This window comes from Dasypus novemcinctus, chromosome 27, assembly GCF_030445035.2.
Source record: "Dasypus novemcinctus isolate mDasNov1 chromosome 27, mDasNov1.1.hap2, whole genome shotgun sequence".
In the NCBI taxonomy this organism is placed as follows: Eukaryota; Metazoa; Chordata; class Mammalia; order Cingulata; family Dasypodidae; genus Dasypus; species Dasypus novemcinctus.
The window spans coordinates 47,253,215-47,272,622 of NC_080699.1; the positions used below are offsets into that span (position 1 = coordinate 47,253,215).

At 33.8% G+C, this 19,408-nt stretch overlaps 1 protein-coding gene across 1 annotated transcript; it reads right to left on the bottom strand.

The window, feature by feature from the left end:
• Positions 1 to 630: 630 nt before the first annotated feature.
• Positions 631 to 1,515, bottom strand: LOC131276284 (olfactory receptor 14I1-like). Its single transcript, XM_058289240.1, has one exon. The coding sequence runs from the start codon at positions 1,513 to 1,515 to the stop codon at positions 631 to 633; it is 885 nt and encodes a 294-aa protein (XP_058145223.1).
• Between the last annotated feature and the right edge of the window lie 17,893 nt (positions 1,516 to 19,408).

Consider the following 19,408-nt stretch of genomic DNA (forward strand, 5'->3'; position numbering starts at 1 on the left):
CTATAACTTGCAAACTATATTCTATGTTAGTGTTCAGGATTTTTATAGCCCCCTTGAAATCACCACTAGAGTTCCAGCTTTAGTAGAGTTCTAAGTGCTATATCCATATCAAATCATGAATTCCATAATTCTTTATTTTTTTGTATCACTTTATTACTTAGACCAATCACCTGTACATAAGAGAATGCAAGAAGAATTTGAAAAGAATGCTTATCTAACTCAAACACTCAATATTTTCTTCCAGGGTAGAAGTATCCATCACCTTGAAATTATATAAAAAGCACAGGGATCAGTTTAGCTACTGATGTATGAGGCATGCCTCATATAATGCCACATATTGTTTTAACCTCTAAACCACCACAATTTTTCAAAACATTCTGACAATATAGAAAGCCTTTTCAAGAAGAATACATGAGCTACACAAATAAAGAACAGCGTAAGAAAAACTTTGACACAGTGATACATAGCTGACAGCCACATGTAGAAAACAAAATATAACTAGACAAGAGAACTCTCTATATTTTACAAGGGAAGATTCAAACTTAAAAACATATAATACTTGTAAATCACACTCTTTGAAAGTCTGTCTTTAAGTATTTTTTAATTATGGAAAATCCTGGGTGGGAACTTTCAATGCCTGTTGAACATTCTACCTAGAGCAGTGTTAATCTCTCTGTTCCGCAGACTGTATATAAGGGGGTTTATGATTGGAGGCACCATAGTGTAGAACATGCCTGTGAGCAGATTGCTCAGAGATGCTTTATCTGCAATGGGACCTAAGGCAGCAATAATTCCAGAAGTTGTAAATATAAGTAGAATTGCCAACTGTGGAGTGCAGGTGGATAAGGCTTTATTACGGGCTTCCAAGGAATGCATGCTAAGCACCATTGAAAATATATTAATGTATGATAGAAACAGTAAAGCAGAACCTATTATGCTTATGCATACACTTATAGCTAGGACCACAAATTCAGAATACTGAACATCTGAGGATGCAATCCTCAAAATTTGAGGTATATCACAGAAATATTGATGGATCACATTTGACCCTGTGAAGGGAAGTCTGAACATGGTGCTTGTGTGGATGGCAGAATAGACCAATCCACTTGCCCAGGAGCCACCAGCTGCTTGTGTGCACATACGTGGGGTAATGATGAGCCCATAGTGCAGAGGGTGGCAAATGGCAACATAGCGATCGTAGGACATCACCACAAGGAAGAAGAAGTCTGTGGATCCAAAGAAGATGAACAGGAAAATTTGAGCAGCACATGCTGTGAGAGAAATTGATTTATTGCCCATCAGAGAATTCACAATTAATTTGGGAACAGTAATTGAAATGGAGCAAAGATCTATCAGGGATAAATTACCTATAAAGAAGTACATTGGAGAATGTAGTCGTGGGTTGGTCACAATGACAGCAATAGTTAGAAGATTCCCAGTCAGTGCTCCCAGATAAATTACTAAGAACAGCAGACCTTGCAAAACTTGTAGGTCCCGGGAGCTGGAGATATCCATGAGGACGAATTGTGTGATGATGGTGAAGTTGTTCATATCTTATTATATGCTGCCATTTCCCGGGGAGAAAAAGTATAAAACTTTAAGATAATGCTAAGAACAAAATGAAGTAAATCTATAATATCACCAAATAATATGCAGACTTTGGTCTCTAGGTAAGACTTCTAAACTGGATATTAGTTTATAGGAAATTGACAAATGACAGTCTTTAAAAATCGATGAATGTACATATTTCCATATTCATTTGGACATAAATATTACTTCAGCATTCACAGAAATATTGAATCTAGGCAAATAGCTGTTTTTAATGTGATCAAAGTCCAGCAAATTTTCAGTCATTCAGGCACTCTTACAATATTTCTTTAAATGTATTTTGAAATTCTGCCTAAACACATTCAGTAATTATTTTCTCATTTTCTACAATATTAAATAGTAAACCAGACATGCTCTTGAAAAAAGTTTCTATATCCACCAGTGGGTTTGAACATATATACATCATGGTTCTCTTCATGTACCAGGGAACTAGATGACTACTTATATCTCCCCATCTATGGTAGAGTTACCCAGAAATTTTTTTTCTGTAATAAAGTTAATGACTGGTTGAGTATCTACTGAGAATTGTTTTATTCCAAATAATACCACATACAATTCCTCATTTTTCTTTAATTTTACTTGCTTAATAAGAAATGCAGATGAGTCCTTTCTTCCCTACTTTCTAAAAATTTCCATAGCAATTATATTTGATTCAGAATCTAAACATTGCATTTTATTCATGGCAGTGTGAATCCAGAGTTCCTTTACTGTCATTCTAATTAATCTACTCACTTATACACATTCTCTAAGAAAAGCATTCCACCTAACATTACTCCTCCAAAAGCATCCTTTCACCATCAGGCAAGAATTCTAATATTTAATGAAGGGTTAATACACTACATGGTTCTCTCACATATATGATTTTCTAGGTTGCATAAATAATTGTGCTAACTTGGACTTATTTTATTGTGTTTTCCTGAAGCATTTCAGAGCATAAACATATCTCATTTCAATGTTATTGTCTTAGTGCTAAAATTAGTTTTGTCAAAGTGGATTTTTATTAGTACAGTTTAATTTTCATGTGTGGAAAATCTAGAATTAAAAAACGATATAATAATTTAGAATTTGTATTTTATTAAAATTTTGTTTCTATATACATAATCCCTTTGTCTTTACAAATATATTTTACAATTTTAACAACTTAAGTAAATCATAATAATAATAATTTGACCTGCTTAGGTTGATTATATCCAGAGGAATTTCTATTGTATTACAAAATATTTTGTGCAAATTGTTTTCTATAATATCCTTTCTATCATATGTATTTTCTTGTAATGTTCTCATTTTTCAAAGAAAAGAAATTATAATAGGTGGATAATTGTATTATCTACAAAAACATTACTTTGTGATTAAGCTGATAAAATTGACCTATGGTCCCTGTTACTAACTGAACCAGATTTAAATCTGTTGTGTTTGTTTTTAGTATTTGTTTTATCAGAATCATACATTAACTCAATTATTAGAGTCTCCTTCCTGCCTTCCAGTCTTTAGATTGCATCTCTCTACTCAGTCTATAGAAAATCTCAAGTTTCACTCTGCTAAATTTACCACACATCTTCAAAATGTATTAAATGAATATAAAATGATGATTAAATGAATATAAAATGAATATTTTTGGCTACAAGATGGAGTTCAGGATTTTCCCCCTATTTTTTAAATAACCTCCTGGATATCACAATTTTAAAATATGGACAATAACAGAGTGGGGTTGCTAATTCCTTGTCTATTGTTAAAAACATGATATATAGTAATATATTAAAATGATTAGCACTAAGTAGTGCTCTATCATAAAATCAAGCAAATAAATATCAGAAATTGTTCATTGTAAAAAGTACACTGGAACTTTTTACGTTTATTTGATGAAATGATTATTTTCATTTTTGTTGATAGATTTTTCACAGAATTCTCTCATAACTCTTGTTTGCCTGTAAATTTCTTAATACTGCTTTAGAATCAATCTAAAGAACTATCTCAATTTTATTGCTATCAAAGTTAAGGGAATTTTGGTACCAGTATATTTCTTATCTTTTCTGTCAAACTCTTTATTCACAGGCAGATATTCAGGTACCACCTTAAAACATGAATACCATTTGAGTTAGAAAAATCCAACCTACCTTATAAACTAAAATTTTCCATATGGGAAAGATATAAATAAGTATGCAAGTGATCCTGAGGCATATTGGTGCTGTTTCAGAGAATGATTCATTGGAAATAACAATGAAACAAATTAAATAAAATATACAAATATACCTGAAAAGTGAGATAAGTTCATCTTTGCCAACATAGATATATCTTTTGAAATATTTAAAGAGAGTGACAAAATCTGTGATCCTGCCACTACCATCACTGAATAAAATTCATGGAGTCTCTTAGGTAGATACAATTTTAATAAGCTTCTGGTTCTGGATTCTTTACAAAATTTTTTTTTTCTTTCTTTCAGATGGACAAGAATGGATCACACCTCTCATGAGCCCTGGTTAAATGTCAAGAGGCCAGCTTTCCTGCAACTCCTGCTGGGCAAGGATCCTTGAGATTAATTAAATTTGTAGGGTTGATTCTTTGAAAAAAATCTTTTTTGTTTGTAAAACTTAAGAAAAGTTGTATTCAGTAATGTTTCTCAATTTACAGGAAATTTCATGTTTTTAATTTTATATCAGTTTGTAAATTTAAATTATTTACATATAGAAAATCCATAAAAGTGTGTTACCTCTAGTAAAAACACATTTTCTTAAAATTTTGGAGTAAAATCATGGCATTGAGGAAATTCATATGCAGATTAAAATTAACTGAAAAATTAAAAACCAATAATTGACCAGCAGCTACTAAACTAAAAATAAATGAGTAAGTACAGGCAATATTCAAGAACTGATTTTAAAAGGTAAAGGCATTTCTTTAAAAAATGAGGTTTGGCATAGAGTAAGACTTATTTGCCAAAAATGGTTTGAACCAATTCTCCCACATGTGATGTGAACAATAAAATTAGGTTGCATTCAGAAAGTCAATTTTTACATTTCAAAAAAATTCTTAGAAAAGGACACAATTTTTAATTGTTCTGAAACTTTTCATTGAAGACTGCCAGTCTGGAAAGAAACATAACATGGGAGAGGCTAGGAAGCTGCAAGGAAATGAACACTAAAATATAGAAGACTCTACTTACCCCTAAAAGATATCAACATAATTCTAAAATTCAGCTCGGAGATTTGGAGAGTGGAGATAAGTAGTCAAATATTAGGAAATAGAAATCCCCTTCCACATTTTGAAAACCTCTTTAATGTCTGGATTAATAGAACAGAGCTGGATTCACAAATCTTTTTTATTTCTTTTGAACTTTGCAACATGATTTTTTGGTTGAAGCGTTAGAATAAAATATGGCTTCACAAAAAGGGAATATTTACAAAAATTGTGGTTATAATAGGAAAGGAGTGTATTAGTAGCACTTTCAGATAACCATCATTATTCTTCTATGATCCTACACCAAATTTCAACAAATAGTGGTTTCTTAAAGACTCGCAAATTGTAATCTGCCACCATATTAATGAACTTTCCATACTCTGTTACATTTAAATTTACTGATACATTTAGACATTTGAGCAGATGTTTACACATGCATGATCTCATACACAAAATTTCTTCTGGAAATTATGGATTCACAAAGTGTTTTCATATCATCCAAATATGATATAATCAATTATATAATACCCAGATAATTCACATTTGTTAGTATCACCAACAATCCTATCAGAAAAGACTTTGTGTTTTGGGAAATTTTCATGCTCATGTTGAGGACCTTAGTTCTCTAAAATACCAAAACATGTGAAATTCAATTTTTTTAATTAGTAAATAATTTTGTTAGGATATTTTACTGTTTTTTTTTCTCTTTTTCCTCTTTGTTTTCCTTTTTTAGAGAAGTTGTGTGCTTACAGAACAATTATGCATAAATTACAGGATTGCCGTATACCACTCTGGTTTTAATGCCTTGTAATAATGTAGAAAATTTTTTATAATTGATCATAGCACATTTTTATAATTGTACTATTAACTATAGTCTATGGCTTAAATTATGTTTACTGTGTAATGTAGCACTTTGGATATTTTTTAAAAAATTTTATTCTGTTATCATACATAAAAACATTTCCTCTTTTAATCAAAACCATATATGTAGATTCCACATGGATGATGGATGCAATTTCCTGCTTGCAGTTATAGGCACTCTCAGTTGCCTGGTGTGGTGGTGGACCATTTTCACCTCCTTGTTAGCTGACCTGGGTAAGTCCAATGAACCAGAGGGTAGGATTTGCAACTCTGCTGAGTCTCAGGGCCCAGCTGGCACATGGAAAGTCCAGAGATTCAAGTCTCCTAAGTATACACCAGCCCTAGTGCCAACCACACTTTCAGTAAAAGTGACAGAAGAGGTATGTGTAGAGAGGTCATATCTGAGTCCAAGTCCATCACACTCAGGAACACAAATTCCAAAGTAGGGCCCACTGACATGACACTGAACTCCAGAGCCATCTGCCATAACCATAGAACCTGTGGGTCTCCATAGCCTTCAGGAGAACCAGTACCTGGGGTTATATCTACTTTAGCTCTCTGAGGTTCTGCTGAACTGTGTGTAAGCACAATGCCTCTAAGGACATCCTGACTCTTTTTTGAAGACTCTTAGGCATATAAACTCTTTTGTCTTTGCCATTTACACCTTTTATTCAAGGTCAAAAAGCACTTTTTCACACATCATCCTACATGCAGGCTGAGGTATTCTGCTATTGTGAGTTGATCCTTTTATTAAAGCTCTTTATCTAGTTCCATCACCAGCTGGTGCTTGTTAATAGTCCCTTAGCACCAGGGAGGCTCATCCCCAGGAGTCATGTTCCAGGCTGGGGGGAAGGTAATGCATTTACACTACCTCCTAAATATAGAGATGGAGTGTACATCACCTTCCCAGGGCCCACAGGATGGAGGAATAAAATATGGATTAGAACGGACTTAGTGATATTCTACTATGGAACTGTTGTGACTAGTAATGGAAGAAATTGTAGCATTGATGTGTTGAAAGTGTCCACGGTAGTTGCTGAGGGCAAGGAGAGGAAAGAAGTGATGTGAAGTGGGGGCATTTTCTAGACTTGGAGTTGTCCTAAATGATATTACAGGGACAGATACTGGACATTATATATCCTGCCATAAGCCACTGAATGGGCTGGGGGAAAGGGTAAACTATAATGTAACTATCATCCATGTGGTGCAGTAGTGTTCCAAAATGTATTCACCAAATGCAATGAATATACCACAATGATGAAAGAGGATGTTGATGGAGGAGTGGGGTGAGGTGGGGTGGGGGTATATGGGAACCTCTTATTTTTTATTGAATGTAACATTTTTTGTGATTTATTTATCCTCAAAAAATACACTTAAAAATAAAAATAAAAAACATATATTTATGATATATATATTTATCAGTGCTGGTAATTAGTTTTACAAAATTGTGCTACTGTCACCACCATCCTTTACCAAATCATTTTCATCATTCCAAAGAGGAACCCTGTACATTTTAAGCTTTAACATCACATTCCATATCCTTACTTCATCTCCTAATAACCTATATTTTAGATTATGTCTCTACAAATGTGCTTATTCTAATTGTTTAAAAGCAACGAGATAATATATTTTGTGTCTCACTTATTTCTTTCGACCTGTCTTCCAGTTTCATCCCTGTTGTCTCATATATAAGGTCTTCAATCTTCTTACAGCTGAATAATATTCCATTGCATGTAAAGATCACATTTTGTTTTATCTATTCCACAGTTGATAGACACTTGGGTTGCTTTATTTTTTATTTTTTGGAACTTGTGAATAATGCTAATATGAACATCAAAAATCAAATATGTGGTCAAGCCCCTGCTTTCAATTCTTTTGAGTACATACCAAGTAGTAAGATTACTGGGTCATAGGGTAATTCTCTGCTAAATTTTCTGAGGACCTACCCTATTGTGTCCCACAGTGGCTGTACCATTTTACATTTCCACTAGCAGTGTTTGAGTATTTCAATTTCTCAGCTTCCTCTCCAATACCTGCTATTTTCCTTTATTTTTTTTAAATACCACACATTCTAATGGGCATGAAATAGTACCTCATTGTGGTTTTGATTTGCATTTACCTGATGTGTAATGCTGTTGTGCATCTTTTCATGTGCTTTCTGGACATTTGTATATTTTCTTTAGAGTTATGTTTGTTCAAGGCTTTTGCCCTTTTTTGATTGGGCTGTTTTATTCTTTTTAAGTTATAAGTCATCTTTATTGATTCTGGAATGTTATTCTTTATCAGATATGTGGATTCCAAATATATTTTCCCATTCTGTAGGTTGTCATTTTATTTTCATGAAAATTCCTTTGAGGCACAAAAGGATTTTTTTAATGAGGCCCCATTTATGTAGGTTTTCCTTTTAATTGCCTGTGCTTCCTTGTCAAAAATCAATTGGCCATAAAACTGAGGTTGGATTTCTAAGGTCTCAATTCAACTACATTGGTCTATATTTCTGTCATTATACCAGTGACATTCTGTTTTGCTTAACAGGCTTTATAATAACTTTATTATTCATATGACTTTTAATTAGAAAAGCAGTGAGCTTAAAAGCATTGATGCAAAACATACAGGACTCCTATACATCACTGCACCAACAGCAGATTGCTTTTGTGGGACACTTGTTACAAATGATGAAAGAATATCCTCCAAATATTATTGTTCCTATATTCCATAGCTTACATTTTTTTCCATAAACTACCCTACTATTAACACTATGCATTGGAAATTTGTTATTCATGAGGGAATATTCTCATATTTGTACTGTAAGCCATAGTCCATTAGCTACCCCAGGGTTCACTGTGTTATATATCCCCATGCATTGAATATTCCATTCAAAGTGTATAGTCAGTGGTTCTCAGTTTCATCACAGAGTTGTGTTATCATTTATTGAATGCTTTCATAATTCCAAAAGGAAAAATCTACTACATCACTATACTCCCCTATTGTTAAATCTTAGCTTTGATATAGTACCTGCTTTGCAACTGATGCAAGAATATTAAAATTTACCATTACCTATAGTCCATAAGTTACATTAGGTGTATTTTCCCATGTACCACCATAGTCTTAACATCTTATAATAGTGATGTACATTTGTTCTAGTTCATAAAAGAACATTTCTGTGTTTGTACTATTAACTACAATCATCCATCACTGGTTCAATGTTATAAGACCCGAGTTCACATTCTAGCAATCTTTCAATAGCCATTTATGTCCCTAACCTACTGTTTTGTCCAGAATTATATTTATAAAAAAATCAATATTTGTTATAGTCACAATAATGTGCTACCATCTACTCTATTCATTTGCATACATTTACAGTCAACCCTATTAAATATTCTACATACATTGAATATCAGCTCCCCTTTTCAACCCTCATTCTATCTCCTAGTAACCTATATTCTATATTTTAACTCCTTGAGCTTATTCATTATAATTATTTGTCTTTTTGTGTTTGGCTTATTTCACTTAACATAAGTTCCTCAAGTTTCATACATGTTGTCATTTGCATCACAATTTTGTTTAATCTTACAGCTGAATAGTATTCCTTCTTATGAATATACAACATTCTGTTTATTCATTCATTGATTGATGGTCACTTGTTTTTTTCCACCTTTTAGAAATTATGAATAATGATGTCATTAACATCAGTCTGCAAATGTCTCTTCACATCCTTGACTTCCTTTGAATATATGACTAGTAGCAGGGTTGTTGGATCATACATTAGTTCTATATTTGGCTCCCTGAGGAACCACCAAACTGTGTCCAAAAAGGTTGCATCATTCTACTTTCCCACCAGCAGTGAATGAATGTCCTAATTCTTCCACACTCTCTCCAACACTTGTAGTTTTCTGATTTTGGGTTTTTCTTTTTTTTTCAATAATGGCCATTCTATAAGAGTGAAATGATATTTAGTTGTAGTTTTAGTCTGCATTTCCCTAATAGCTAATGATGTTGAACATTTTCTAATGAGTTTTTGACTATTTGTATTTCTACTTTTAAAAGATTGCATGTCTTTTTATTTTTAATTTATATGACCTTTTCATATAATATGGGCATCAAACTCTTGTCAGACATGTGGCTTCCAAATATTTTCTTCTATGAAATAAGTTGCCTTTTTACCTTCTTATGAAAGCCTTTTGAAGCAAAAAAAAAGTGTTCATTTTGAGGATGTCCCAATTATGTATTTTTTTTTTTTGCTCATGCTCTAAGCATAAGGTTTAAGAAACCACCACATACCACAAATTCTTAAAGATGTTTTCCTACATTTCTGTCTAAGAGCTTTATGTTTCTAGTTTTTACATATTAGGTCATTTATCTATTCTGAATTCATTTTTGTGTAAGGTGTGTGATAGAAGTCCTCTTTCTTTCTTTAGTATATGTATATACAGTTCTTCCAGCACCATTTCCTGAATAGATTTTTCTGGCCTGTCTGAGTGGGCATGACAGCCTTGTCAAAAATCATCTGACTAAAATATGAGACTCCATTTCTGACTCTAAATTAAATTTCATTCATCAGTGTGTATCTTTATGCCTATGCCAGTGTCATGATGTTTTTACTGCTGTAGCTAAGTAATGTGCTTTAAGTCAGGAAGTGAGAGTCCTCCAAATTTGATTTTCTTTTTAAAATATTTTTGACTATTCAGAGCACTTTATCATTTCAAATAAAGGTGAAATTGGCTTTTTCATTTCTGCAAACAGGACTTTTGGAAGTTTAATTGGAATTGTCTTGAATCTGAAAATCAATTTGTGTAGAATTGATATCTTCATATTTGGTCTTTCAATCCATGAACACTGAATGATTGTTTATTTAGGTCTTATTTAGTTTCTTTTAGTAAAGTTTTATAATTTTTTAAATAGAATTCCTTTTATGTCCTAGGGTAAATTTATTTCTATATACTTAATGTTTAGTCACTATTATAAATGGAATTTTCCCCCTGATTTCCTGCTCAGAATGCTCATAGCAGCATATACAAACACTATTGATTTTTGCATACTAATCTTGTATCCTGCTAATATGCTCAACTTGTTTATTAGCTCTAGTAATGTTGTTGTGAATTTTTGGTATTTTCCAGATAGTGGATCTTGTCATCAACAAATAGTAAACACTTTACTTGTTCTTTTCCTAATTGGATGATTTTTATTTATTTTAGCTAGAAAATCTAGCACAATATTGAAGACCATTGAAGAGAGTAGGCATCTTTATCTTGTTCCTGATATCAGGGGGAAGCTTTCAATTTTTCACAGTTGAAAAAAAAAGTTGTGACTTTTTATATATGAACTTTATCATATTAAGAAGGTTTCCTTCTATTCCTAATTTTCAAAGTGTTTTTATCAAGAAATGATGCTGGATTGTGTCAAATGCCTTTTCTGCAATCAAGACTACCATGTGATTTTTCTTTTGCAATTTATTACCGTTAATTTTCTTGTGTTGAACCACACTTGTATACCTGGTTTAAAACCCCCTTAATCATAAACCATAATTTTCTAAATGTGCTGTTGGATTCAGTTAGCAAGCATTTTGTAAAGGATTAATGCATTTGAATTCATTAGAGAAATTGGTCAGAAATTTTCTTTTTTCCTAGCAAATTTGTCTGGATTTGGCCTTAGGGTGATATTCGCTTCATAGAATGTTTTTAGTAGCATTTCCTCTTGTTGAAAATTTTGGAAGTTTGTCAGCAAGATTGGTATTAAATCTTTGAATGAATGTTAGAATTAACATTTGAAGTCATCTGGTCCTGGGTGTTTCATCCTGTGGTAAGAGGATATTTGATCACTATTTCTATCTTATTACTTGTGATTGATTTGGTGAGGTGTATTTCTTCTAGGGCCTGTGTACATTTTTCATGTGATTCTAAGGAGTTTGTGCATTTCATCTATGTTGTCTAATATGGTACAGTTATCTCTTAAGATTTCTTATGATATCTCTTATTTTTGTAGGGTCAGTAGTTACAGGCTTCCCCTCATTTCTGATTTTATTTGCAGCTTCACTCTGTTTTTTGTTTCTTAGTCAAGCAAAGGGTTTATCAATTTTGATTTCATTGAAGAAATAATTGTTTTTTAATTGTATTTTTCTCAATTTTATTCAGTTCTCCCCTCTATCTGTTATTTCTTTATTTCTGTTTATTTTTTGATTAATTTGCTGTTCTTCTAGTTCCTCCATGGATTCAGTTAGGTCTTTTATTTTAGCTCTTTCTTCTTTTTAAATGTAAACATTTAGGATTCTCTCAGCCCTGCCTTCCCTGCATCCCATAGGTTTTAATATATTGTGTTTCCTTTTCATTTGCCTAGGGGTAATTACTGATTACTTTTGTAATTTCTATTTGAGTGCTAATTAAGCATGTATTATTTAATGTCCATGTATTTGTGAGTTTTCCCTTTCTCTATTATTGATTTCTACCTCTGTTCTATTATGTTCAAAGAAAGTTCCATGTATAAATTCAATTTTTTAAAACTTGTTGAGACTTGTTCTGTGACCCAACATATGGTCTCTCCAGGAAAAGGATCTATGAGCACTTGAAAATAATGTATATCTTGCTGCTCTAGGGTGCAATATCCTATATATGTCTTTTAGGCCAAGTACATTTATAATATTATTAAAGCTCTCTTTTGTCCTATTGATCCTCTATCCTGATCAATCCCATGATGGGAGTCATGTATTCAAATTTCCAGCTATTCTTGTAGAGACATCTATTTCTCCTTTCAGATTTGCCAGTGTTTGCCTCTATATATTTGGGCACACTGGTTAGCTGTATAAATGTGTACTATTATTTCTTCTTGGTGAATTGCACATATTATTAATATATAACATGCCCTTCATCTTTTTTAGCAGTTTTTAATTTAAATTCTATTTTGTCCTATGTTAGACTAGCAACTCTAGCTCTTATATGGTTACTGTTGTGTGGAATTTTTTTTTACAAGCTTTCACTTTCATCATATTTGTATCCATTCTTCTAGGATGAGTCTCATGCAGACAGCACATGTATGGATGATTTTTTTAATCCTTTCTGTCAGTCTGTCTTTTGATTGGTGAGTTCATTCAAGTAATATTCAATGTTTTTACTGTAAAGGCATTATTTAATTCTTCCAGTTCATACCTAGACTTTCCATTGTCATAACACATTATTGTCTGTCTGTTTACTCTTTTATTTACCCTATCTAATAATCATTTCTAATTCTCTCTCCCATCTTTTCCTTTCTGGTTGTAACATTCCCATTTTGTATTTCTTTTAAGTTTGGTCTCTTGGTGACAGACTCTCAGTTTCTGTTTATATATTAAGACTTTAAACTTACCTTCATTTTTGAAGTACAGTTTTGTTGGGTATAGAATTCTTGCCTGACAAATTTTCTCTTTCAGAATCTTTATTATATCATATGACTACCATCTTAAATCCATGGTTTCTGATGAGAAATTGAATCAGTCTTATTAAATGTCTCTTGTATGTGATGAATTTCTTTTCTCTTGCTGCTTTCATATTTTTCTCTTTGTTGTTGGCATTTGACATTTTTAAAAGTATGTGTCTTGGAGTAGTTTTATTCTGAATTATTCTGTATGTAGTATGTTATCCTTCATGGTTATTGATATATTTGTCTTTTATATGGATAGGGGAATTTTCTGCCTTTATTTCCTGAAATATTCTTTTTGCACCCTTTCCCTTCTCTTCTCCTTCCAGACATTTTAATGTGTATATCTGCATGTTCCACACTGTTATTCAATTTCTTGAGAACCTGTTCAATGTTTTATATTCTTTTCTCTCTCTTGTCTTCTGTCCTTTCAAGTTAAGGTGCTCTGTCTTCTAATTCACTTATTCATTCCTCAGTTATTTCAAATCTGCTGTTATATTATTCTGATGTATTTTCATTCTCAGTCATGTCTTTCATTAGCACAAGATCTATTATTTTTCTTTGAAAACATTCAAGTTCTTTCTGTTCACCCAGTGTCTTCTTAATATCCTTAAACTTGTTAGCCATCTCATTGAATTTATTAAGGAGATTTGATAAGATATCAGTGATTATTTGTCTCATATTCTATGTTTTGTCTGTAGGTTTTATTTGTTCCTTTGGCTGGTCCACATTTTCCTGCTTGTATGTCTTATAATTTTTTTTGGTGTCTTGGCATCTGATCTTTTTGATTTGTTTATTCTGTGCTCAGTTACCCTCTTAAGCCTATGGCTTTCTTATTTGATTGGCTTAGTTAAAACTCCTTTTTGACAAATGGTTCAAGTTATATTGGCACTTTATAATAGCACATTCTTAGAAAATCATATTATCTTGTTCATCTGAATTTACTTTTAATGATAGTGCAATTTTTGAGATTAGACTAAATGTCCACTTATTACATCTCCAGGAACAAGCTTTCATTCCCCTGTTTCTCCTCTAGGAATATAAAAATATTTTTGTTTTTGTTTTGCCTTTGTTTGTTTTCAATCCTCCTTTGGTTGTCTCTAGGTGCTGGTACCTGGAGAACTAACTTTGGTAGGAGTATCCTCTTTGTTTCAACCCTTCCATATCAGATTTCTCAGCCAAATCAGGCCCAGCAACTCATGAAGGTGGTGTAGATTGAATCCAGTGGGAGGAAATTCTAATAACTTTCTCTTTGACATTTTCCCAACACACAGTGCCCTTCATCTCATTTTTCCCTGCTGTCTTATGGTGTGGTTGTGATTTTAATTCTCAGCTGGCATAACCCCTGATGGTGATGTGGTTGGGACTGAGGCTGCCAGCCTTGCTGAGAGGAAACTTTTACACAGTTCCCAGGCCCTGAGATTGGAGTTCTTTAATCAACTACAACCTGTGCTGATGCCTCCTCCAGGTGGTAAGGTTGAATCTGCCTGTGCTGTTTTGAGAGGGAATGTTCAGAATATGCAGGTCCTTCTCTTTTTCCTGGGGCACATTGGAACCTGAAGTACCATAGCTCTTTAAAGCAGGTGGGGTGAATCTGTACTTGATACCCCAGAGAGTGCTCAGACTGAGCCTTGCTTGCTTCCCTCCTGGGGACCTTGAGATCAAGATTGTCATAACATTATTTTTTTGACAAGTTTAAAACATGTATTTAAAATACAATTTGTAAAAGACTTAATCTGCTGACTCAGAAGCCCATGGTGCAGGGAGGGGTGGGAGTGGGCAGCTGCCTGCTACACCAGTAGAACAGGACTGCAGGGGGTATGGCCCTCCCACCCATGCCCTTCTGTTCAGACCCCCCAGGGACTTCTGTGCACAGTTAGGATCATATGATCAGAAAACATGACCCCAGAGGTCTCTTGAGTCCTGCTTACCTGGGAAGCTGGTCTGCCCCTGAGCTGTGCATCCCCAGATGAGCAGGGCAGGGTGGGGCAGGTAGGCTCTGGAAGGGGTTGATGGTAGCAGAATAGGGTGTTGCCCCTTGCCTGCAGGTGGGGAGCATCGTGATTGAGTGGGCTAAGGGTTCATCACTAGGCTTGGACCCCAAGCTCCTTTGGTTATAGGCTGACAGAGTAGTGGCTCATGGACAACAGTTAGCTGAAAGGTCTGAGGGCTGGCTCATCAGGGCAGGGAGGAGCTGGGGGAAGGAGGCAGTACTATGAAGGCAGATTAAGGGACAGCAGCCTCAGGTTTCTGCCCAATTGCCCCATCCTCCTGGGGTTTTCCAAACCAAAGCTTACTAAATGAGTCTACCTGATGTGCACCAAGAAAGTGATCAAAGTGCAGCCAACTTCCAATCCTGCTGGGTGCCTAGGCCCAAGCCAAGGCTGCTCTTGGCTTTCCAACCTGGTGCACTGACCCAATCCCTATCATCACAGAATTCTGGTGTGTTTTTCAATCACCCTTGCTTCCACTCCTTCCAGGGCAGACATTGAACACAGGCTGCTGGTTTCTTTGTATAATAACTTTTAAGATTGGGAAGTGGGAGTTCTCCAACTTCATTACTCTTTTTATCACTGGATTTGGCTATTTGAGGCTCCTTACACTTCCATATAAATTTGATTGGCTTTTCCATTTGTGTAAAGAAGTGTGTTGGAATTTTTACTGAGATTGTGTTGAATTGACAAATTCTTTTGGGTAGGATTGACTGAACAATACTATTCTATTCCATGAGCTCAGAATGTCCTTCCATTGAGGTACATCTTCTTTGATTTCTTTCAGCTACGTTTGGTAGTTTTCCATGTACAAGTTCTTTATCTCATTTATGAGATTTATTCATTGATATTTATTTTTGTTGCTATTTTGTTTGGTATACCACTGCTGTGATGGATTCATTTATTAAGTCTAAAAGCTTTCTTGCATATTTGTTCAGAATTTTCTGTGTATACAACCACATCATCTGTAGTTTGAGAAAATATTCATCATTTCCAATTTAGATGTCTTTTATTTATTTTTCTTGCCTACTCATTTTGGGAAGAATTTCCAAGATGATGTTGAATAACATTGATGAGAGTAGTATCCTTTTTTTTTTTTTTTTGCTGATCTTAGGATATTTCAATCATTCATCATTGAGTAGGATGCTAGCTGTGGGTTTTCTTAACTGCTATTTATTGTGTTGAGGAAGTTTCCTTATCTTCCTATTTTTCTAAGAGTTTTTATCAAGAAAGGTTGCTGGATTTTGTCAAATACTTTTGTATGTCAATTGAGATGAAATGGGTTCTGTTTATATTTTGTCTTTCACTGTTTTAATATGATTTAATTTATTAGTTGATATTCTTTTTTTTATGGTATCAGGGCTGGGGATTAAACTCAGGACCTAGTATATGAAAAGATGTTCAACCATTGAGCTGACATCAGCGCCCTCGAGTTGGTTTATTTGCTTGTTGTTGTTGTAGTTTTTAATTTTTAGGAGGCACCAGGGGCTGAATCCAGGACATCCCATGTTGGAGTCAGGCACTCAATTTCTTGAGCCAAATTCACTCCCCTAATTGATATTGTTATGTTGAACAACTTTGCATCTCAGGGATAAATTTCACTTGATGCTGCATTCAGCTCACAACAGTTTGGCTCGAAGGTAAGGCAATGCAGAAATAAAGGTAGAGATACAAGAGAGGGGATAAACCTGGGACCAGAGGACTCACAGCTTCCAGAACTGAGAGCCTCAACCCTAATTTTCCCATCACATTAATTGGGAAACTACCAAGCATCTGTTTGCTATTAGAACTGCAATATCATTTACAACAACAGGGAACAACTGCAACATCTACAATAGAACAGGTATAACATTTACAATAAGAAACAGGTAAGTCAGTTTCCCACAACAACTTGATCATGCTATATAATTATTTTGAAATGCTGTTAGATTCTATTCACTAGGATTTTGTTAAGGATTTTGCATCCTTATTTAGAAAAGATATTGGTCTGCAGTTTTATTTTCTTTCATTAAGTTCTTCTGATTTTGGTATGAGGGTGATCTTGGCATCATAGAATTAATTAGTAACTTTTCCCTTCTATTCACTTTTTGCAAGATTTTGAGAAGAATTAGAGTTAAACCTTCTTTGGAAGATTGGTGAATGATTGATAGGACTCCCCTGAGAAATCATCAGGTCCTGGAATTTTCTTTCTTGGGAATTTTTTACTCTTCATTTCCTGGATTAATGTGAGGGAAATATTGGTCATTTGTACCTTTCTCCTTTTCCAGAATAAGCACTAACAGATGTAAACTTCTGTCTATGTACTGCTATATTTTTATTCATTTATCTAAGGCAAATATAACAATAAATATGAATTTATTTAATAAAATACTTATTTTTATATAATCTATTTTTATTTTTCCTTCTAATTTATTTTGTCTCACATATTTGGTAAACATATGATGCTAAATTTTCAAATATGTGTTTGTTGTTGACAACTGATTTAATTCCATTTTTCTTAGAGAACATCTTCTGTAAAAATAAGTCTCTTTAAAATCATGGATACCTGTTTAATGGCCCTTATGTGTTCATCTTTGTATATTCTCAAGGAAAATGCTAGTGAAAACCACAATAATCTGCTACTACACAACTCCAGAACTTCTAGAATAAAGAATTCCAGCAACATTCAATTATTGTGATGATATGGCTAAACAAACCTCTCCTGCATATTATTGGTATTTAAGATGCTATGATAATTTGCAAAAAAATTGAGTGGTTTCTTTTAAAACTTTAACCAGCAACTCAACTCTTCATCATGTACTTGAGAACTGCATTACTAGTTCCAAAATTGATTTGTAGAAGTATGTTAACAGCAGCTTTGTACAATTTAACCAAGAAGTAGAGACAGTGTAGGTGTCCATCAAAGAAAAAATGATAAATAATATGCAATGCATTTATAAAATGAATAGTACAAAATTTTAAAACTAATAGACTCCTTATATACAAACAAATATGATGTATTTCAAAAACATTATTTTGAGGTTTTTCAAAGATGGTATGAATGAAAGTTTGCTTATTGCATGAAGCAAATTACATAAAGTTCTAGAGTATGAAACATTAACTGATGAGAAAATAAATAATAGCCTAGTAGTTACTTCTGTATGAATGGAGAATAGTCTTAGAATTATCTAGGAAGGAGAGAGAGAAATCACTGTTATGATAGTAATGTGCCCTATTTGATAAGGCACATTTTGTTTAAATGGTACTTTTGGACAAATGTAAGTGCAACACAGGAATTTAAGATGAATATATTTAGCTGTAAAATTTTCCTTAAAAAAAGGGTCATAGTCAAATAACTGTTATATGTAGAAATGAAGAGTAATGATTTGTGCAATTTAAGTTGAAAAACAAATATATATTTAAAAACACAGATACAAAGTGGGTTGAATGGATAGAAAGATGAATGATTAAAAATACAGCAAATGTTCATCATATAATACTAGTAAAATATCTGCACACATGCAATCAAGTGGGGAAAGGAGGGGAATAAACAAGTGCTGGGCAATGGTTGCTGAGTGTTTTCTCTAGAAGAGCTCAGCAGATTTATTGTTGGATTTTTTTTTCTTTCTGTTCCCAATGCCTAGTTTGTTAGTTCCTAGTTATGTCTGTTGGGGTGGGAAAGACATTGTACAGAAGGTTTAACACACCTTAATTCAGGTGCTTTTCAGTTTAGAGGACCTGTGATGTTTAGCCTAGTGTTTCAACCCAGCCTGTGATGGCGTCCTTGTTTGGTCAAGGAAATACTGGGCTTATTGTAATACAAGGGCATTTCATGGACTTTAATCATCAGTGAGTTGATTGCCTAGATGGCTGTTTACATCTACAATCAAATTTGGAGATTGACGTCAACACTGAGTGATGTCTCATCCAATGAATTGAAGGTCTTAAAAGGGGAAGTGATTTCAGCATTCAGATAAAGTATTCCCACCTTTGATTTAGGCACAGTCAGCATCACCTGGGAGCTTATCAAAGACCTTTGTTGGAGCCCCTGGTTTACTGCCTACCCTGTGTAATCTGTACTTGTGCATCCCCATTGTCATGTGAGACAATTTTACAAAACCTCATGCAATTTACAGATATCTTCTGTTGGTTCTGTTTCCCTAGAGAAACCTCATACATTTTAATACAAATCTAAATAATTTTCATTTCTGAAACCTTTATTTGAACATGGGGACATCATAGTCTAAATCTCCTCTCTCCTGAAAAAGTTCTAATTGCCTCTCTTATCACTATGATACCAGTTCATATTTGTTTTTGAATAAATGGGTGAATCTTATACCAAGGATGATTTGAGTTTGCCTACTGGCTACCTGGAGGAATATTTGAATTAACTAAGGATGACCATTTGAGCT

Excerpts from the sequence above, each read along its gene's own strand:
- LOC131276284 (XM_058289240.1), bottom strand. The coding sequence starts at position 1,515 with ATGGATATCTCCAGCTCCCGGGACCTACAAGTTTTGCAAGGTCTGCTG.